We start from the raw sequence: 22,750 nt of genomic DNA on the forward strand, positions 1-22,750 counted from the left end.
GCCTGCAGACACTCCGATGATGCAGAATCATGGGTTACAAATATGTGAAGGAGCGAAGCTTACTGACAGAGGGAGATATCAGAGGCTGGTCGGAAAACTCATCTATCTTTCACATACCCGCCCAGATATAGCGTACGCAGTGGGAGTGGTAAGCCAGTTCATGCATTCACCGCAGGAAGATCATTGGGAGGCTGTTTTGAGAATTGTCCGATACTTGAAGGGTACAGCAGATCATGGAGTGTTGTTTAAGAAACACGGTCACTTAGAAGTACATGGGTTCACTGATGCAGACTGGGCTGGGAACCCAAATGATAGAAAATCAACCGCAGGCTACTTCACCTTTGTAGGAGGAAACCTTGTCACTTGGAGAAGCAAGAAACAGAAGGTGGTTGCACTATCAAGTGCAGAAGCAGAATTTCGAGGAATAAGAAGTGGTCTCACTGAGATACTGTGGCTAAAGAGACTCATGATGGAACTTGATCTTCACCTATCACAACCATGCAAATTGTTCTGCGATAACAAGGCTGCGATTAGTATTTCCGAGAACCCGATTCAGCATGATAGGACCAAGCATGTGGAGGTGGACCGACATTTTATAAAGGAGAATATTGAGGCGAAAATTGTAGAATTGCCGTTTGTCAAGTCAGAAGATCAATTGGCGGACATATTGACCAAAGCAGTGAACTCGAAGTCGTTCAGAGGAGTATTGGGCAAGTTAAGTATTGGAAATCCCATTACTTAACTTGAGGGGGAGTGTTGGAAGATACCGAGAATAATGGGATTGATTGTAAATTGATCTATTACCAAAAATAAAATAGGATCTCCATAATCTAGGTTTACCATATATGCATATTCTATGCCTATATAATAATGTAACATATTGTGTGATATTCATCAAGAAAATATATGAAACCTTCTCCCAATCTTTTCTACAGTAAAAAATAGTAAAAAACAAAAATAAGTAAACAAAACGGCCGGGAGCCTTCCTTTGTGGCTGCAGTGGGCCCGATCTTGGCCTTGGTGAGCTTATCCTCTCGGGTGCTTCTTCTGTGTGGTCTATCTGCTCTGGAGTGACCGTGCTCGTATCAGACTGCGATGCATTTTCGTTGAGGTTGACGCGTGAGTTTATCCTCTCGGGTGCTTCTTGTGTGTCGTCTATCTGCTCTGGGGTGACCGTGCTCGTATCAGACTGAGATGCATTTCCGTTGAGGTTGACACCGACCATCTCATCTAGCTCCGCTGATGACAGAGTTTCCATCCCTGGCAGGGCTGCAATGATCTTCCTGAATAGCGCCTGTTTATAATGCATCAAAATACATTAATTAAATACTTACATTCATCGCTCTAAAAACAAGATTCATCATTTAATTAATTTGCCTTTATATTAAAGTCATCTGCATCCCTTGCACTTGTTTCAATAAACATGACACTTCAATCACGAGCTTTAGCTTCTGCTTCCTTCATTGAAACTTTCCTGTTTTAGTAAAAGTGATCAGAGCAATGATAAAGAAAAGCTTAAAATCTTGATCTATTTCAGTACAATATAGAACTTGTATTGCTTGGAAGGAATCCCACCCATATAAGTAAAATCAAAGTATAATTGGGAATGTTTAGTTTAATGGAGTTTACCTCTTATCCACCAGATCGGTTTTGTTTCCAACTAAGACGATTATATCATTGCTTCGTCTCTCACTGCGAACATTCTCGATCCACTTTGCAGTGTTAACAAAGGACTGTCGGCCTAATTATATAGCCAGCCAGCAATATGAGTATGAAGTGAAAAACAAAGTTGGAACCAGTAGTTTCCTTAACAAAAAAATAATGGCAAAAAGTTAAGACAAAGGTTCTATTAACAATGTGAACCCAAGTAAACTAAAAATTTATCCATTAAGATAGCAATATATAACTGCAATCACTTATTCCCTGGTAGTTAGTGTTGTTTATTTGAGTCATTTCGGAAAAAAAAAAACAAAACATATAATCATACTTATTTTTATTCTCTCACATACTTTACTCTTTCTTTTCTCACCTACTTTATTTAATCTCTATTTAACCCACTAGACACAAGTTTCTTAAATCTCCTATCGAAAAGAAATGTCTCAAATAACGTGAGATAGATAGTGTATTTTTCAATATAAGATGAAATTCAGAAAAGATATGCGTTAACTTCACAAAAATGTGATTCCACACCTTATAAGTATTATCGAATTTGTCGTACACAAACCGAGTGATGATGCTCGTTTTTCCGACGGATTTATCTCCCAGGAACACTAGCTTGAATTTGGCGATATCGGAAACTAGAGCCATCAGTCAAAATCTGGTCAACCGAAACAAACAAATTGCAGAACACCTCTTTGGCTCTTTCGAATTTGAATCAGCTACTTTTACTTCGACCGACACCGATCTAACGGGAAAAAGAGCTTCGTTCGTCTTTCAGCTTTCAGAAGGTGAAATATGGACAAAAATATGGCTTATATGCATAGGGATTTAAACTGAATTAATTTAAATACATAATTAAGACCAAATTTAGATCATAAAATCTTGTAATCTGATGATCAATAAATTACCGCATAATAGAAGATAAATTTTGATAATTAAGAATCAAATTTCGCTAAAGGTGTATTAGATAGTCAAATACTTGCTTAAATACATATTATTACGATAATTTACATATAATGTACATTCAATATTATAATAATGTTATGATGTAGTAAATCGTTATAATGATGTATATATTTGAATGTGTATTGACACATTGATTTCAATTATAGTTGTAATTCATAAAATATTTTAAAAATTTACAATTTCACGTAACTCTCTCTATTTGAATTATTTTTTCGTATACATATATATAACAAAAATTATGAGGCTTCTAACGAATTTGCATGAGAAATGTTTGTGAGAAATGTGTTATACTTAGGGATGTCAATTCAACCCGAAACTCGTGGGCTGACTCAAACAACCCGGTAAAATGAGCGGGTTAGGTTTGTAATTTTATTACATGAATATAAAACGGCCTAAACGGGTTGACCCGAATAGGTTGACGGGTTAAACGGGTTGGCCCGAACGGGTTGCGGGTGGGTCCGATGGGTTGCAACTTTTAATTAAAATTATTAAGTTTTAGGTTTTTTTATATTTTTGAATCCTCAATCTTTCTACATAATCATTAGTCTTATACTCTTATTCAAACTTCATTTTATACTTTTCCACTCGATCCCATAATATTAGCTTTCAAGTTCCTCCTCGACTCATTATTCCACCGTCCCATCACCTGCCATTAGTGTCTTACCACAACCAAAGCCAATCAAGACAAAATTAAGAAATAACTCATCAAAATCTTAATATATTTATCATTTTAATAATGATTCATGTAAGATATGATTTTTAATTTTCACAAATAATTAGTTGCGAACAATGCCAAAAGCCCAAAATAATGACACGAACACAAGCTTTAATTTATGTTGTAGTTGGTCGAGATGAAATGCTTATTTCCAAGTATTATTGTAGAATACTATGAAAATATGAAGATTTTATATGATTCTAACTAAAAAGAAAAAAAGTATCTAAAATTTAAAATCATTTTATTAAAGAAAATTTCGATACAAGAAATTATTTTTTGAAAGCTTTTAGGCCCGAATAGCCCGATGGGTTAACCCAAAACCCGGCGGTTTAGGGTTAGGGTGGAAAATTTATAACCCGAAAAATCCATAACCCGAATAGCCTGCGCCCAAATAACCCGGCAACCCGAGTGGGTTGGCCCGAACCCGAACGGGTTAGCCCGATTGACATCCTTAGGTGTACTCCCCCCGTCCCACAAAGATTGTCCCACTTTGACCGGACACGAGTTTTAAAAAATGTAATGGAAAGTGAGTAGAAATGAGTTAGTGGAATGTGGATCCTACTTTTATATACTCCCTCCGTCCCAAGATAAGTGACTTGTATTCCTTTTTGGGGTGTCCCACTATAAGTGACCTATTTCCATTTTTAGCAAAAAGTCATCTCTCTTACTTTGTTCTCTCTTCTCTCCTCTACTTTTCCCTCTCTCATACTTTACTCTTTCCACTTTAACTTATTTAAATACCATTCCTTAAATCTCGTGCCCAAAAGAAATAGGTCACCTATCGTGGGACGGAAGGAGTATTAGTTTTATAGTAATATGGTAAAAAGTGAAATGACACAAATTTTGTGGGACGGATAAAAATGGAAAAATGAGACAATCTTTGTGGGATGAGGGGAGTAATAAATCAGAGCATGGGAAACGAATTTGCAGAAGAGATGGTTTCAAGGTTTTTTTAAGGATATACTCCATCCGCCCCGCTTAAGATGACACGTTTTCCTTTTTAGTTTGTCCCAACTAAGATGATACATTTCCTTTTTTGGTAACTTTCTCTCTCCAATTAATACACTCAACCACTTTTTCTCACTTCTATTAAAATATCCATCTTTCTTTATCTCTCTACTTTAATATTTATACTCATCTTCTCTCTCCAATTAAACATTTTAACCAATAACTCATAAAATCTTGTGCTGGCTAAGCAATGTGTCATCTTAGCCGGACGGAGGACGGAGGGAGTATTATTTAAAATACCAAAATAAGAGTTATTAAAAAAGAAAATAAAGAGCAGAAATAAGATTACAACCCTCCACACAATTTTTGAACAAAAACGAAAGGTATTCTCTCACCCTCTCTCACTTCGATCTGCGCCGTTGCTTGAGCGGCGAGCGGCGGGATGAGAGCTAAGCTAGTTTATCGGCAGAAGGAAGAAACTCTAGATGGAGAAGGAGAACGATAAGTCGACGGAGAAGGAGAAGGAGAAGGAGAAGGAGAAGGAGAAGGAGAAGGAGAACGAGAACGAGAACAAGAAGGTGGAGGGGAAGGAGAAAAGCACCTGCCTCTCAAAATCGAATCCGACTGAAAATCGACCTCAAGAACAATTGGAGTGTAGTATGATGAACTAAAATTGTGATGAAGAAGTAATCCAATTGATTCTGGAAATTATGTTGCACTGAATCTGGAAATAGTGTTGCAATGAGCTTTTGTTGAGTAATTTGATGTAAATACTAAATCTTGAGCTATAAGGCCATCTGGGTTGAACTTGAAGGTCCGTCAACGGCCTAATTTAGTGTGTTCATATATTGTTTGTTTGTGTGTGTGTGTGTGTCACATGTTACTGTTGCAGAAAGGAGGTAATTTCCGTTCATATGGTCAACTAAATTTCAATTCTTGAGATATTATTGAACATTGTAATTTAGTGTGTTCATATATAAGTTCTTCCTATGTCTCGTTTGTCCGAAACGTGAGCCATATTTGATGGTGTATAAATTTAGTGTGTTCACATATAAGTTCTTCCTAGGTGCTCCTCCCCTTCCCCTCCCCCTTCTCGTTCTCCTTCTCTGTCGCTTATCGTTCTCCTTCTTCATCTAGAGTTTCTTCCTTCTGCCGATAAACTAGTTTAGCTCTCGTCCCGCCTGTCACCGCTCACCGCTCAGAGCAACGGCGCCGATCGAAGTAAGAGAGGGTGAGAGAAATCCTTTTGTTTTTGTTCAAAAATTGTGTGGAGGGTTGTAAACTTATTTCTGCTCTTTATTTTCTTTATTAATAACTCTGATTAATCAAACCCTGGACAGTTGGGGACATGCCAAGAGCCGACTATCTTTGATACTTCGTTCTAATAATACTTCCTTTATCCTTTAAAAAATAGAAACTTTTGAAACGATACGAGTTTTACTGTATAGTTGATAAAGTGAGATAAAAAAGAAAAAAAGTGATCGAAGTATTGTTAATAGGGAATGTGTGTCACCTCATAGAAAGTTTCTTATATGTGAATAATTTTCAGGGAATGTGTGTCACCTCATAGAAAGTTTCTTATATGTGAATAATGTTCTGAAAGTGTATCCGACGAGTTGAAGTAGTCTCGACAAACACAAACAAAAATCTAATGCTCAAGGTAGAAAGAAAGCTCTTTACAGATATGCATATTCTGTCCAATAAAAATATATCTTTGGCATAAATTAAACCAATGTTCTGGTTCATCTTTTTAGCAAGTGCAACCTCGCGACTGCTGCTGTGACGCGTTGAGGTTGACTTTGACCATCTCGTCTTGCTTCGCTGATAACAGAGTTAACCGCGTACTTGGCAGGGCTGTAGCAATCTTCCTGAATAGCACCTGTTTATATTGCATGCAAAAACAAGATTAAGCAGATTGAGCTGAACAAATTAAATTAATATTAAATGATTTGCAATGTACTACTATATGATACCTTTGTATTGAAGTCAGCCTTTGCACTTGTTTCAATAAACATGGCACCAAAATCAAGAGCTTTCGCCTGTCCTTCCGCGATTGAAACTTGCCTGTTATAGTTATCATTTTGTAGTAGCATCGCCTCTTAATATGGGTAATTTGATAGTTACTCTTAAATTCTTAATCTATTTCACTACAATATAGCATGCTTAAATGAAACCTTATATAGATTTAGATAAAATGAAAGACAATGATCATCAATGTTTGAAAGGAATCTCCATAGTTTAATTTTGGGTGTTAGTAGTAAATTTGAAATGTGTTTACCTCTTATCCACTAGATCGGCTTTGTTGCCAACTAGGACAATGATATAATCACTTCCTTCTGTCTCAGTGCGAACATCCTTGATCCACTTTGCAGTGTTGAGAAAGGATTGTTGGCCTAATAGCCAGCAATATAATCAGCACTACAAAGCTAAGGAATAAAGTTGGAACCAATCAAACATCATCGAATGAAGTCAAAATCACACTTAATTAGAGATATAGTGACATACTTGCAACATCATATACTATGACTGCAACAGAAGAATCCCTTATCTAAATCTTTCTTGTCCAGCAGTATCCCTAAAATTGAATAGATTGGAAGATCATTCCTCTACAAGAGAAACAAACTGAGAAACAAATGCAAGCAAAAGTGGAACACTTGAAATAATCAGCCAGAAATAAAGAACCCTATAGCAGAGTGGCACTAAGAATCACTTAAAATTTCACTTTGACTAAGGTTAGAAAACTCAAATATGATAAATTATAAAAACAACATGCTTGGTTTTTCCAATGGCGTAGGGAAGACACTGATAGCTTCTACAGGAGCATATTTTTTGGTACATTTTTTCAAAAAGAATGTAAAGAGCTGACGAAGCGTTCATAAAACCATCCCTAACAAAAAGCATGTCTTACCATATTTGCAAACGTACAGTCCGGTCTTCAAGGTACATCGTAATTGAAATAAAATCTAGACCAATAGTTGCCTGAATGAAACAATAATGGCAAAAAAAGATATGGTAAATTTATTCTAAAATTATGACAAGCTCAGACAAAGGTTCTATTGACAATGTGAACCAAAGTAAACTAAAAATGATCTAGCTTGATGCTGTTTATTTTATACCTAGCATAACATGTAGTTTCTGATTTTTGATGAACTAAGACTTTTGTTGACTGATGTCTAAAAAAGAGAGAACAGATAGTCTTATGCTATTCGTAGAAAAGATAAAAGTTATCTAACTCATTGAGTTCTTCAAAACAAAATCAGGCAGATTCATGAACTTCACTAACAACTAGGCTATCCAATGAACTATTTAAGATGCCTTAAGACCTTGAAAAACAATGCTAAACCGATCAAGTAACATCGATCACATGTCTCAATGGTACAAAATTCTGTAACCACAGAAGCGGATCAATGAATGTGTAGGAGAGTGTACAACTGTGAAAAATTATTAAAGATGGGAAAAGATAAAAGATCTTAGGAATTTAGACGGAATAGCATGTGCCAAGTGCTAATCAGTGATATTTGGGGTCAAATCCTGATACGGTCAACGGCTGGAAGGTATACAGCCGCCGAGGAAGTAGGGAGGCAGTTGGTTCAAAGGAGAAGAATCTGGAAGTAGGCGCTGGAAAGGAGTAGATCGAGCAAATCTGGGGATTCCTATTTTTATGCATTCTAGTAGTTTCTATTATTCAGTATAAATAATTGTAAGCTAGGGAGTCCAGAATATCTTGGAGAGATCAATTGTTTTGGACGACTTGGTCGTAGGCCTCTGCGGAGGATTATCATTTCCTTTATTTTCCTATCAATAAAATTTGCTCGTTCTCTCTTGTTCTGCATTTACAATCTGTGGTGTGAGTTGGTGTATGTAGCTGCAACAGAGAGAGCACTCCTCGTGCTCATCACTTCCATTGGCCTTTCGCTCCTATCAATTGGTGCGGTGAACAATGGTGAACTCTCGATCGGACACGTGACTGGACGAATTGGAGAAGGCTACGGAGGATTTGGAACATGGTAGGCTCTTGTTGGATGCAGCGGTGAAGGAACTGAATGCCCAATTCCGCCGCACCGATGACCAAGTGACGAAGGTACAATCAGAACTGACCGCCATGCTTCAGGAGATGCGCGAGGGTTTCGCTTCACTCAAACTTATGGGGACTGCCGGACATGAGGACGGATCCACCTCAATGAATCGGGAGCCAAAGTCGGCATCCGCGGGCGGTGTTTCGGCGTCACCCATGCCAACTTTTGATGGCTCGAACGCCCTCGCATGGCTCGCACGGGCGGAGCAATATTTTCTGATCTCGGAAACCCCTTCCGAGGACCGGGTAGGCATCGCAAAGGTAGCTCTGGCAGGTGCTGCCCTCCCTTGGTACCAGTTGTTGCGACAGCGAGTTCCGGATCTGCCGTGGGCTCGGTTTGCAAGGGAGTTGATGAAATGCTTTGGAGGCAATGGGGCATTGAATGAATATGAAGCATTCGTTGTAGTCTGCTACACTGGTTCTCTGACAGATTTCGTGGCTGCTTTTGAGGCGCGCCTCGCACAGGTTCCGGACATCTCGTGTCAGCAATACTTGGGATTTTTTATGGCAGCACTTTGACCTGAGGTCCGTCTACAAATGAAGGCCGTGATGCACTTTTTATTTGCACTATAAATACCTGCAAGTATACAGAGTAGGTATAGTATAGCAAAAGGTTAGTACCGGGTATTGAACACGAGGAAGATGTACACAAAGTGTCTATCTTCTACTAGAACTCAATTACTATCTGGAGAAGCAAGAATTATTGGAAACTTTTTGAAAACAGTAAATATTAAAAACAGTAAACAACTAAAAACAAGCAAATTACGGAGAGAAAAGTATAGAGATAAGGGGAATTCCAGGGATGTGCTTTCGCTTTAATGGTTATACAAATTCCAAACTACAATACCCTAGCACAGTTAATACTTTGAAATGACGAGTCACCTAGCTTATGCTCATGCGATACAAACGTTGATTACTAACATTAGGGTTGTCAATCCTAACACATAACTCCAAAAAGCTCCTAAGACCCTTGAAAAGTCCTCACTCTCAATTAACAGTGCCGTATTAAAGGAAGCTAACTGTAGTGTCTACTAAGTGGATCTAACTCGCTAGAACTTTGTCACAGTTATGAAGCAAGTTGTATTGAATCATACATAATTGTGTCACTCAATTATGAAGCATCATGATTAACTTAGTGAAGAAACAAAGTAAAAACAAAACGGATATTAAATAGAAAACGGAATTGTATAACCAAAGTTGCTACTAACACATCCCTAGAATCCTATGAGTTTAGTTACACATGACTGAATAAACTAAAAACATAGATTGAAGGGAAAGCAATTTGAACATAAAACTAAAGCAAATAAAACCCGTAGGTTGAATCCTTGTCGTTCTTGATGTTCTTGAAATCCTTCTTCAACTCCTTGCACAATTGAAGTACTCTAGCTTTTGATCTCTATGAATGTGTTCTCGTTGTGTGTCGGAAAAAAAACTCTCTTCTTGATGAAGCTTGAGGTCCTATTTATAGGGGAAGATTATTCCTCATCATAGAAGGAAAAGATCTTCAAAATTTGGTAAATCTTGGAGCAAATCTAGGGCTGGTCGGATTCGCCTCCTTTCTCCGGCGGGCCGCCACACCTTGGCCGGCGGTCGCCGCGTTGGAGTCCAGAGACTCTGACCCTTCGGTGGCGGACCGCCACATGTCCTCCGGCGGTCGCCGGCGAGACTCTTCTCCTAGCGTAGAATTTCCGAGGCGGGCCGCCACATAGCTTTTGACCGCCGGCGCCGGCGGTCCGCAGTACAACTTCGCGGCGGTCGCTGGTCGCCGTCTCGACTCCAGATTTCCGTACTATGCGTTTTTACTCCCCTTTTCGGCTCAAATATGCACATTTCTCACAAAACACGTCAAAATACCAAAATGTATAGAATATGCAAATAATGGACATGTAGAGTGATTTTGATGACAAAAACGGACCAAATAATGGCCTTAAAACAGTGCAAAATCCGGGCGTATCAGGCCGCTAAAATCACTACTTATGAGGATGCAGTCGAGTTAGCGCTAGACATCGACACGATGGCGTCCACTCAGCCCCCGCGTTCAGCGCCTTCTCAATCATCCTCCCAGGCGCACACATATACAGCCCAATCGACTCGCTCTTTCTCAAAGGGCACCTCTCACTCATCTGGCTCTTCAAAGCCGGTATCCAAACGCTTCCGGAACGTATCTCCGGAGGAATATAGGCGGCACATCGCAGCAGGTACCTGTGTCAAGTTCGGCCTGAAGTTCGGCCCAGCCCATAGATGTCCCTCTAAGACTCTCAACGTTCTGATCTGCGATGAGGAGGAAGAAACGCCCACCGACTCTGAGCTCGAGGAATCAGAAGTGTTGGAGACAGAGGTTGAACCCCAGCTATCTGTTCTATCCTTGAACGGCCTAGACACGACGAACACAATGAAGCTATTTGGGAAAATCGCCTCTCAACAGGTTAAGGTGATGGTCGATAGCGGCGCAAACTACTGTTTTATATCAGAATTATGCGCCCAATGGCTCCAGCTGCCAGTTACTCCCACATCACCCTACTCAGTGGTGCTGGGCGATGGTACCACACGTCGCGCAGCGGGGATTTGCAGGGGCGTGCCTCTGACATTGGAGAATGAGGAGTTTGTGGTGTCCTGCTACGTCTTTCCCCTCCGGAACATTGACGTAATTCTGGGTGTCTCATGGCTGGCCTACCTCGGTTACGTTATGGCAAATTGGCAGCGGTCGTCCATGGATTTCGCAATCAACGGACGCCCCATCTCGCTCAGGGGTGATCCATCACTCATGCGCCGGGCTTGCTCCACCCAAGACCTCCGTTGCCTCGAGGAAGGTGACTGCTGCTGGTCCTCCATGCAATTGAGAAGGAGGTTTTGGCGGAGCCTTTAGGGATCAGCAAGGCCCTATCCTCGGCAGCTCGGTCACAACTGCTGAAATTGGTTGAGAAATTTCCGGCAGTCACACGGGAGACCTCAAGACTACCCCCCCGCCGCCGCATTGACCACCAGATACCCCTCCTTCCAGGTACTAACCCTGTTTCTGTTCGCCCGTATCGGTATAATCACTTGCAGAAAGATGAAATGGAGAAGCTCATCACCGAGATGCTGAGTTCCGGGGTGATTCAGCCAAGCACTAGCCCTTTCTCTAGCTCGGTCCTCCTCGTTCGCATGAAAGATGGTTCTTGGAGGTTTTGCGTGGACTACAGGGAACTCAACAAACGGACGGTACCTGACAAGTATCCTATTCCGGTGATACAGGAATTACTTGACGAATTACATGGGGTCAAGTGGTTCAGCAAAATCGACCTAAAAGCTGGATACCACCAGATTTGGGTGGCGACCAATGACGTGCCTAAAACGGCTTTTCGCACCCACTCCGGCCATTACGAATTCCTGGTTATGCCGTTCGGCCTCACCAACGCTCCGACAACATTCCAGAGTCTGATGAACGACATCTTCCGACCAGCACTTCGAAAATTTGTCTTGGTGTTTTTTTGACGACATCCTCGTCTATAGCGCGACATGGGCAGATCATATGCGCCACCTCCGCCAGGTTTTCGAGACCCTGCATGGCCATGCCCTCGTTGTCAACGCAAAGAAGTGTCTTCTAGGTCGAGACAACGTTGAGTATCTTGGCCACATCGTGTCCTTTGAAGGAGTTAAAATGGACCCTGCCAAGATCTCGGCAGTCCTCCGTTGGCCAACTCCGACATCCTTAAAGAGTGTTCGGGGGTTCCTTGGGCTAACAGAGTACTACCGTCGTTTTATCCGAGACTACGGCAAGATTGCAGTCCCACTGACGGAACTCCTGAGGAAGCCGCTGGCACCCCAACCCAAAACAGCCTGGACTTGGCCGAAGGCAGCGGCCTCCGCCTTCGACTCTCTCAAATCAGCGCTGACATCGGCACCTCTCCTCCGGATGCCAGATTTCACTAAGGAGTTTGTGATTGAGTGTGACGCCTCAGGCCGGGGTCTTGGGGCAGTTTTAATGCAAGAGCGTCAACCGGTGGCCTATTTCAGCAAGACTTTATCCTCTTGTTGGTTAGCCAAATCAGCCTACGAGAAGGAACTCATGGCCCTCGTCCTTGCCATCCATCATTGGCACCCTTACATGTTGGGTCGCCGCTTCGTCGTTCACACGGATCAGCGTAGTCTGCGCCAACTACTAGCCCACCCTTTAGCTACTCCAGCGCAACAAAATTGCGTAGCAAAGCTATTAGGCTACGACTTCACCATAGTATACAAGGAAGACAAATTGAATAAGGCAGCCGACGCGCTCTTCCGTCGAGACGAGGAGGCGTTGGAACTCTCGGCCATCTCGATCCCATCATGGCCAGAGTGGTCAACAATCCAGGCGACGCTGTTTACCGATCCAGCCCTCGCTAAGATCAAAGCTGCCTTGGAAGCCGGCCAGCCAACTTCCCCTCATTACGAGCTGGTCCACGGTACTCTGTTCTACAAGGGAAGGATAGTGGTCCCACCCCGTTCTCCTTGGATACCAAGGTTACTTGTTGAATTCCGTGTTATACCTACGGGGGGACACTCGGGAGCTTACCGTACATATCGCCGGATTGCCTTGAACATCTATTGGCCCGGTATGATGAAGCAAGTCACAAATTTCATCGCAGCATGCGCGACGTGTCAGAGGCATAAGACCGAGACCAAATCTCCATCCGGTCTCCTGCAGCCCTTTCCGATTCCGGATCGGATTCGGGAAGATATCAGCATGGATTTTGTTTCAGGACTGCCGAGAGCGGGGGGTCTTGACTGCATTTTTGTCATCGTCGACCGCCTTTCTAAATACACTCACTTCATCGGCCTTAGACACCCCTTCACGGCCCGGCAGGCGGCGGAACTATTCACAAGCGAGGTGGTTCGCCTTCATGGAATTCCTAGGTCGATCGTGTCAGATCGCGACCCTATCTTCCCAGCGCTTTTTGGAAGGAGCTGTTTCGTGCCACAGGAACTAAGCTTAAGATGAGTTCCACCTATCATCCCGAAACGGATGGCCAGACGGAGGTGTTAAACCGGTGCTTGTAGACGTACCTGCGTTGCTTTTCATCTGACCAGCTGAAGCAGTGGAACAAATGGCTAGCGTGGGGTGGAATACTGCTACAACACAAGCGCCCACTCAGCTTCGGGCATGACCCCGTTCGAGGTGGTCTACGGTCGCCCTCCACCCACCTTGCACGTCTTTCTTCCAGGAGAGATTCGGGCACGGACCATTCTAGACACTCTTCGCTCTCGCGATGACGTGTTGGAGCTGCTGCGCCATCATTTAGGGCGAGCCCAGGAGCGAATGACAGTGGCCGCAAACAAGCAGCGCCGGGACGTCGAATTCAGTGTGGGCGACATGGTCTATCTGAGGTTCCGGCCCCACCGTCAGTCCTCACTTTTCACTGCCCGCAATAGGAAGTTGGCACCTCGTTTCTTTGGGCCATTTCGGGTCGAAGCTCGCATTGGTGCGACGGCTTATCGCCTGCAGCTTCCCGACTCGGCCCGCATCCACCCGGTGTTCCACGTTTCGCTCCTCAAACGTGCCATTGGGGACGCGCCAGTAGAGGCAACGCTTCCTGACGGCCTCGTCAATGCTGACCCTCCTATCATTTCCGACAAGGTGCTAGCAAGGCGTACTGACTCACGGGATGGAGAAACTGTCGACCAGGTCCTCATTAAATGGTATGGATTAGAGGATGATGAAGCCACTTGGATGGATGTGGCGGATGTTAGAGGCCAGTTTCCATTTTTCAGCCTTGCGGACAAGGCTGTTTCGACGGCCGGGGCAGTTGATACGGTCAACGGCTGGAAGGTATACAGCCGCCGAGGAAGTAGGGAGGCAGTTGGTTCAAAGGAGAAGAATCTGGAAGTAGGCGCTGGAAAGGAGTAGATCGAGCAAATCTGGGGATTCCTATTTTTATGCATTCTAGTAGTTTCTATTATTCAATATAAATAATTATAAGCTAGGGAGTCCAGAATATCTTGGAGAGATCAATTGTTTTGGAAGACTTGGTCGTAAGCCTCTGCGGAGGATTATCATTTCCTTTATTTTCCTATCAATAAAATTTGCTCGTTCTCTCTTGTTCTGCATTTACAATCTGTGGTGTGAGTTGGTGTATTTAGCTGCAGCAGAGAGAGCACTCCTCGTGCTCATCACTTCCATTGGCCTTTCACTCCTATCAAATCCTGACTCATAACACAATACTTGTCAACATAAGTTGAAACTCAGAAATGTTAAATTTAAACTTCACAAAGATGTGTTTCTGCACCTGATAAGTATTTTCGAATTTGTTGTATATAAACCGAGTGATGATACTCGTTTTTCCAACGGATTGATCTCCCTAGAACACTAGCTTGTATTTGGTGAGATCTGAAACCAGAGCCATTGGTTAAATCCAAGTCAACCGAAACAAACAAATGGTACAACACCTTTTTCTGATTTGAATCAGCTACTTTTACTTCGATGAACAAAGTTGCCGGTCTCACCGTCGTCTTTCAGACTTTCAGCACGTGAACTATGGACAAAAATATGGCTTAACACATCAATAAATTTCAATCATAAAATTTTGTAATCTAATAGTCGATAAATTACCACATAATAGGAGATCATTAACAAAAAATTAAGAATAAATTTCACTAAAGGTGTATTAGAAAGTCAAATATTTGGTTAAATTGTGATAAGTTTTATTATTATGATAATTTACATATGATGTGGTACATTCAATGCTATTATGATGTAGTAAATCCAATGTTATATTGATCTATATATTTGAATACATGTAATATCATTTTTAATTACAGTTGTCACTATTAATGCATTTGGGACGACACGAGAATTAATGCATGATTGGTAAAGTAAGAGACATGAAGAGAAGAGTAGATAAAATTATGTTAGTGGATAGTGAGACCCATATTATTATTAGTGTTTAATGGTGGGTCGCAGTGATATAAGTTGTAAATAATTTGATGTATATGGCTAATGAGTTGGGGGGTTCTTTCCATAAATGGAAATATGCTATTTTTATGAGACGGACGAAAAATGAAAGTGTCTATATTTTGATGGGACAGAGCGAGAAGGCTTATCATGGTATGCGAATTCTATCAAGGGCAACATTGAATTTCAACTAATCTCTCTATCATGCAAAACTGCTCTTACTATCAGGGGCGGCAACTAATCCCTCTATCATATACGACTGCTATAAGCATATCGTGTAGGTTTGAAGTGTTCTTTCTGATTGCTCATTTGCTTGTTGGTTAAATGGTATTTAAAATTTAATTCAATGCCCGGTTTCTTTTGAAAGCTTTGATCACATGTTTGCCCTTTTTTGTCTCAGCCCAAAATTCTCACAATGGACGTTCTCTCCCTACTCCCCATCCCACGTAAGAACATTTTACTTACGCTATTCATAGTCCGTTCGAGACAAACAATCTCATTCGGCGTTAAATTCATATTTCTAGAAAGATAAATTTTATAAGAAATAGTAGTTGAGTGTGTTGAATGAAGAATAAAAACAATACCCACTTTCTTGAAATTTGAATCTAAAGGTTAAATTTGAGTCGAAAATAATTAAAGCATATTAGGTGAAATCGGGAAGATATTAGGGTTTTGCATCTTTTTTTCCTTTATGCGGCACCGTACCACTAAAGAAAACATTCGTTATGCAAATATGCCTGTTTTTAATCATAGAATTGGGCGAGCTGCCAAGAATCAGTTTTGATTGGTTAGCTTTTATTTGAATTGTGTGGAATTTTGCATAAAACTTATATATTGGCGGATGGAATTCAGTTCAATTTTTGAGTATCTCTATTTTCCGACTCATTGATGGGAAATTAGGAACTTTAGCATGTTTGAAAAAAAACTATCGTCGCTTGGTTGTCCACTATATTCAAATTTCAACCGAGTATAAGCTACGGGTCAATGTGTTGGGTTTTCTTGTATTCATCTATGAGCGCAGCGGAAATTGCATACAAGAATAACAGATCTAGATTCATAATCATATTGCAAGTTGAGCATGTAAAACACAACGAAACTAAATCTTACTAGTTGTGTTGTTTTCTTCTGCGATTGAATCCTGCAAGTTGAATCCACTACTATCAAGGTCTACGTGCAATCCAATCCAATGCAGGAAACTATCCCGGTACAATTGCTCCGTAGAAGAATGCTAGGAATTCTCTCTACAAAGCTTTACGTATTTTCTCTCTAATGTTACTCTATTTCTCATGCCCCACAATGGAGAATAAATAACCATTATATAGATGAAGAGTCACTAGGGTTCCACGATTGTTGGGCTTATGGACTATTATAATTATAGCCCAACTATAATTACTTAATCCATATTAATCTAATTCTAGCCCATTTCCTTTCAATCTTCCACTTGGACTAGCATTAGATATAATACGCAGTTCCAACTTTGTACCCTTGAGCGGATCAAAATACACATATAGTGTGACCCTTTAGGCCCTCATTATCGACGACGATCTAATCGAAGTCTGCACAAAACTCCTAGACTGCATTGGCAGCGTAGCTCGATATATGAAGGACGTTTACGTGAATTCGGTAAACAAGCCTTTACATAAAGTTTATAGTAATATCCTTTCATTCACGAACCACCCGATTGAGCCTAAGATTTGTCATGTGTCATCCAAATAGCTCAATCACTTTATCTCATCTTTATTAAATGACTCATTCGATCATATTCAATTACTTTAATCGAATATATCTTTGCATTGGCCAATGACTTAGTGGTCAAGTAATATAGAGAATTTGAGTGTTCTCTCGAAATTCTAATCGAGGGATGAATCTCATTCTTGGCTCAACTATCATCTTTATTTATCTTATGATATAACCAACATAAGTCTGGGTCTCAATCCTCCTCTGGGAGGCAAAGCGTTGGACAAGATCAAAGTACACCACTTAAGAAACAAAATGTGTAATGACCTCAGATCCAAGGACTATTACATACTTCATGCACTAATAAACTGTAGACACTTAACAAAACAGTTTAATAGTAGGGTATACCAATACTCTCCAAAGTATACCATGTGTCCATCACGAGTATCTAATATCTCATAGTTGTGAGGACAACTACATTCTCGAAGAATGTGATGCAATATCATTCTTGATGATCATTGTTAGGGCTAACCTGTAACATATCATCAATATCTCATTCTTGATGATCATTGGTTAGGGCTATTTTAGAATTATACTATATCATTAATGTCTCACTCCATTAACGACCGTCATAATTCAAGGGAACAAATATTTAGAATAAAGACAAACATTTAAAACAATTATTCCAATAAGTGCACAATACCCATTGAAAATAAAATTTCCATTGAATGTGATCAAGTAATATTGTCTCAATACAAAATGTTTCCAAGACATATAAAACTTTTGCTCCCACTGATTCAAAGCCATCTACCAACATGCTTAACACCTAAGCTCTCAAAGTGCTTGTTGTGTTTTGTTATACATAACGGTTTGGTGAAAGGTTTAGCCAAATTATCATCAGTGGGTACTCTTTCTAATTTTATGTCGCCTCTTTCAATTATATCTCTGATCAGATGATATCTTCTGGGAACATGCTTGTTCTTGTTCGTAGCTCTGGGTTCTTTTGCTTGCGCAACAGCACCAGTGTTGTCACAGTACAAAGGTATTGCACTACTGTCATTCGGAACGACACCCAGTTCCTTAACGAACTCTAACAAAGCAACAACTTCTTTGGCAGCTTCAGATGCAGCAATATACTCGGCTTCGGTGGTGGAATCGACAGTTGTACCTTGTTTGGAACTATTCCAACTCACTGCTCCACCATTGAGGATAAAAACATATCCAGACTGAGACTTATAGTCGTCATGGTCTGTTTGGAAACTAGCATCAATATACACCCAAGTAACTGATAACTTTGGTTGTCCACTATAGACTAAGAAATATTCTTTAGTCCTTCTAAGGTACTTAAGAATAGTCTTAACAGTTTTCCAATGTTCATCACCGAGATTTTGCTGAAATCTGTCTGTCATGCTAAGCGCATAGGCCACATCTGGCCTAGTAGATATCATAGTATACATAATAGATCCTATAGCCGAAGCATATGGGATCATCTTCACGTTGTCTCTTTCTTTGTCATTAGAAGGACAATCCTTCTTTGACAATACAATGCCATGTCCTATAGGAAGAAAACCTTTCTTAGAATTCTCCATTGAGAAGCGCCTTAAAAACTTGTATATGTAAGTGGATTGTGATAATCCTAACATCCTATTTGGTCTATCTCGATAGATCTTAATTCCAAGGATATAAGAAGCATCACCCAATCCTTCATCATAAAGGATCTAGACAACCACTCTTTCACGAATTGCATCATGGAATGATCGCTTCCCATAATCAAGATGTCATCAACATATATGATAAGGTATACGACGTTTCCATTTTCGCGTTTACTATAAACACAAGGATCCTCTTTGCTTCTGACAAAACCAAACGATTTGATTGTTCTGTCAAAATAAATATTCCAACTCCTCGAAGCTTGCTTAAGTCCATAATGGACTTCTTTAGCTTGCACACTACATTCGGCCTATCTTTCGATACAAAACCTTCAGGTTGTATCATATAGACATCGCCTTCTAATTCTCCATTGAGAAATGCGGTTTTGACATCCATTTGCCAAATATTAAAATTTTAGTATGCAACAATTGCAAGTAATATCCTAATGGAATTGATCTTAGTAACTGGTGAAAAGGTTTCATCATAGTCAATGCCTTTGCGCTGACTATAACCCTTTGCCACTAACCTAGCCTTGTAGGTTTGTACTTTGCCATCTGCATCTCTCTTCTTTTTGAAGATCCATTTGCAGCCTATAGGGTAAACCCCATCTGGCAAGTCAACTAGTTCCCAAACTAAGTTGAAGTACATCGAGTCCATTTCAGATATCAAGGCTTCAAGCCACTTCTCTCGATCGGTGTCTGACACCGCCTCGGTATAGGACTTTGGCTCATCATCATCTAAATCAACTTTATCATCTTGGTTCTCAACCATTAGATTCAGTCTCTCAGGTGGACGACGAATCCTTCTAGGCCTATTGAGTTGGTTTTGCTATGGTTCAGGCTGTTCATTCTGTATGTGAGAGGGTTTAGGAATATCACTATGATCTTCTTGAGGTGGAGCTGATGCAACTGTTGCATCATCTTGTCTTTGATGCATCTCATTGTCTTGAGGTGATCCTTCGAGAGTCTCTCTAAGGTCCTCTCTAAGAGTAATTTCCCCTCCCAATAGATCATCAAAAACTCCCACTGAGTTATTGTCCAATCCAGGATAATACCCCATCCTCATTGTTAACTTGTGGTTCTTGAATTTCTTCAAGATCTACTGTATTTTGACCTTGTTCCTTACATACATAATTGTCTTCAAGGAACGTCACATTCCTTGATGTTATCACCTTGTGATTTTCAGGACAGTAGAAATCATATCCTTTAGATTCTTTAGGATATCCCACAAAATAACATTTCTCACTTTTAGTTTCCAATTTATCAGTCATCATTTTCTTAACAAAAGCTGGACAACCCCAGGTCCGGATATGGTTAAGACTTGCTTTCTTGCCACACCATAACTCATATGGTGTTTTCTCGACTAATTTAGAAGGAACTCTATTTAGAATGTAAATAGCCGTTAGTAAGGCATAACCTCATAGGAATATAGGGAGACTGGCGAAGCTCATCATGGATCGAACAATATCTAATAATGTTCGATTTCTCCTTTCAGATACTCCATTCATTTGAGGTGTACCAGGAGGTGTCCAGTCTGACTGGATTCCATGTGACTTCAAGTAATCAAGAAATTCTCGGCTCAAGTATTCCCCTCCTCGGTCTGATCAAAGAGTCTTGATACTTTTCCCAAGTTGTTTCTCAACTTCACACTTAAACTCTTTAAATTTCTCGAAAGCCTCGGATTTATGTTTCATAAGATACACATATCCATACCTTCACAAATCATCAGTAAAATTTATGAAGTACGAATAACCACCTCTTGCTTAAGTTGGAAACGGTCCACACACATCTGTGTGAATTAACTCTAGCAAATCCTTAGCACGCACCCCTTTCCCAGAAAATGGTTTACTTGTCATTTTTCCTTTGAGACATAATTTACAAGCTCCATATGATTCTAAATCAAATGAAGTGAGATAGTCTAACTTTCTCAATCTTGCTATTCTTTTCTCATTAATATGACCAAGTCTGTAATGCCATAGATAATTTGCATTATTCGTATTACATTGCTTAGGTATTTTGTTTTGCACATTGAGAATATTTCGTTTGTATTCAAGCATATATAATGCATTTTTCAAGAGTGGCATTTCCATAAAACAATCCATTAAAAGAAAACGAGCATCTGTTGTTTGCAAAAAGGAAGGAAAAACCTTCATTGTCTAACATCGGAATGGAAATAATATTCTTAGAAATAACTGGAACGAAATAACAATTGAACAATTCTAGTCTATGTCCTGAGAGAAGATCCAATCTGTAAGTCCCCACGCATTCGGCAGCAACTTTTGCTCCATTCCCAATACGCAAATCAACTTCCCCAGGCGTCACTTAGACCCTGCACATTACTACAAATGTGTGAGCCACAAGTTGTATCTAATACCCAAGATTGTGAATTATTCATAGACATATTTCTCTCAATGAGAAACATACCTGAGCTCTCACTTTCTGCACCAAGTGCCTTGAATTTTGGGCAGTCTCTCTTCCAATATCCCTTCTCATGACGGAAAAGACACTCATCCTTTGATGATTTCGACTTCTTCTTAGCCCCTCCACTCTTAGGCTTTAGAACAACATCCTTAGATGCTTTCTTCTTCTGTTGTTGCTTATTCTTCCATTTGGAAGACTTCACAGAAGAGCTCACCATGAGCACATATTTGACCTTAGTAGTGGAAGACTCATAAGTCTTAAGCATGTTGTGCAACTCTGGCAGCCCAACCTTCGTGTTGTTCATGTTGAAATTCACAATGAAATTCTCAAAACTATTAGGACGAGACTGAAAAATTAGATTTGTTGAGACATTTGCGGGAAGCACCGTTCCAATCGATGCTAACCTCTCAATCAAACCAATCATTTTCAGCACATGCTCAGAAACCTTGCCCCCATCATGAAGCTTGCACTTGAAGAGATCGCGAAGTATCTCATACTCCATAGTTTGAGCTTGTGAAGCATACAAACTCTCCAAGTGTTTAAGCATCTCATATGGAAGCATGTGCTCATGTTGTCTTTGAAGTTCCAAACTCATGGATGACAGCATGATGCACTGAGCATCATTTGCATTTTCAACATGTTTCTCATAAGCAGCAGCGTCAAACGTAGCAAACTCAGAGGATTCCTTACTGGGAACGACACCAATTGGTTTGTCCAAGACATAATCAATTTTGTCATGCCTTAGCACCAAGCGCAAACAACGGAGCCAATCCGTGAAATTTGACACAGTCAACTTGTGTGTTTCCATCAAACACTTGTAAGTCAAGTTTGACATTTTATCTGAACAGAAAAATACAATGAAAAGTAAATTAGAAAAACATACAAAGATCACATTCGTATCACTAACCAAACTAGGGTTTATTGTATTGATTAGCTCCCACTAATTTTAACACATATTATGTCCCCCAAACATAAAATACGAATTTATATCAAATACAAATTTTAGTGGTCCAAGATCCAAGTCCATATTATCGCAGCCCCTGCTTTGGCTGATCACTACAATAATATCACCAGGTAGGCCTCCAAGCTAATTGCAACAACTATTTTGCAATTCTTGGTTTATTTATCCAATTAATATGCATCCATAAACTATTTAGGTCACTTTGGCATCACTAAACAATTTAAGCAAGTCAACCCCATCACACGATGCCAACCATGCATTTATGAATGAGCCTAGGCCTTGTGGATTTAGAGTAAACGCTTTGGCGTAAAACTTGTAGTCAAAAAGGCTAGGAACATCAAACAATTATGATGGACGATGCGTTTGTTTCAAAAACAAGACTTATATTTTATGGGGAAAAAGTGTGATACTAGTTGCTCTGTGAAACTAGCCTAACGCGGTGCCCTCCACTCTACGGGACAAGAAGCCTATGCCTTCGCACAAACCCCGTGGCCCAAATCCTAGCTTGGAACGGGCAGGCCAGAATAAGCACCACAATGCCCAGCCAGTTGGTTTGCGCCAATATCCAATCAATTTAATGCCCCCACTTGGGTTATAAGCCATAGTTATACGGCTCGGTTGTGATAATAGTTATGTGAACATAATATTCAATATTAAATTTCAAACAATTACTGAGCGCCGCCTATCCAGACATAGTATAACACGGACTACAAATACTGGGCGCCGCCTACCCAGACATAGTATAACACGGACTACACATACTGGGCGCCGC

The 22,750-nt window shown here is 40.6% G+C and overlaps 1 protein-coding gene and 2 pseudogenes across 1 annotated transcript; all 3 read right to left on the reverse strand.

Moving 5' to 3' along the window:
• Window positions 1-854: 854 nt before the first annotated feature.
• LOC125195309 lies at window positions 855-2,307 on the reverse strand (annotated as a pseudogene).
• A 3,731-nt stretch (window positions 2,308-6,038) lies between these two features.
• Window positions 6,039-14,722, reverse strand: LOC125196371 (annotated as a pseudogene).
• Window positions 14,723-20,914: 6,192 nt separating this feature from the next.
• Window positions 20,915-21,852, reverse strand: LOC125195310. Its single transcript, XM_048093478.1, has 2 exons — window positions 21,021-21,852; window positions 20,915-20,925 (listed from the first exon to the last, which is right to left on the reverse strand). Exons 1-2 carry the CDS (start codon window positions 21,850-21,852, stop codon window positions 20,915-20,917), a joined length of 843 nt encoding a protein of 280 aa, XP_047949435.1.
• Window positions 21,853-22,750: the final 898 nt, after the last annotated feature.

Source organism: Salvia hispanica, chromosome 6 (genome assembly GCF_023119035.1).
Source record: "Salvia hispanica cultivar TCC Black 2014 chromosome 6, UniMelb_Shisp_WGS_1.0, whole genome shotgun sequence".
In the NCBI taxonomy this organism is placed as follows: Eukaryota; Viridiplantae; Streptophyta; class Magnoliopsida; order Lamiales; family Lamiaceae; genus Salvia; species Salvia hispanica.

Coding starts and splice junctions, on each gene's coding strand:
- LOC125195310 (XM_048093478.1), bottom strand. CDS start 21,852: ATGTCAAACTTGACTTACAAGTGTTTGATGGAAACACACAAGTTGACT.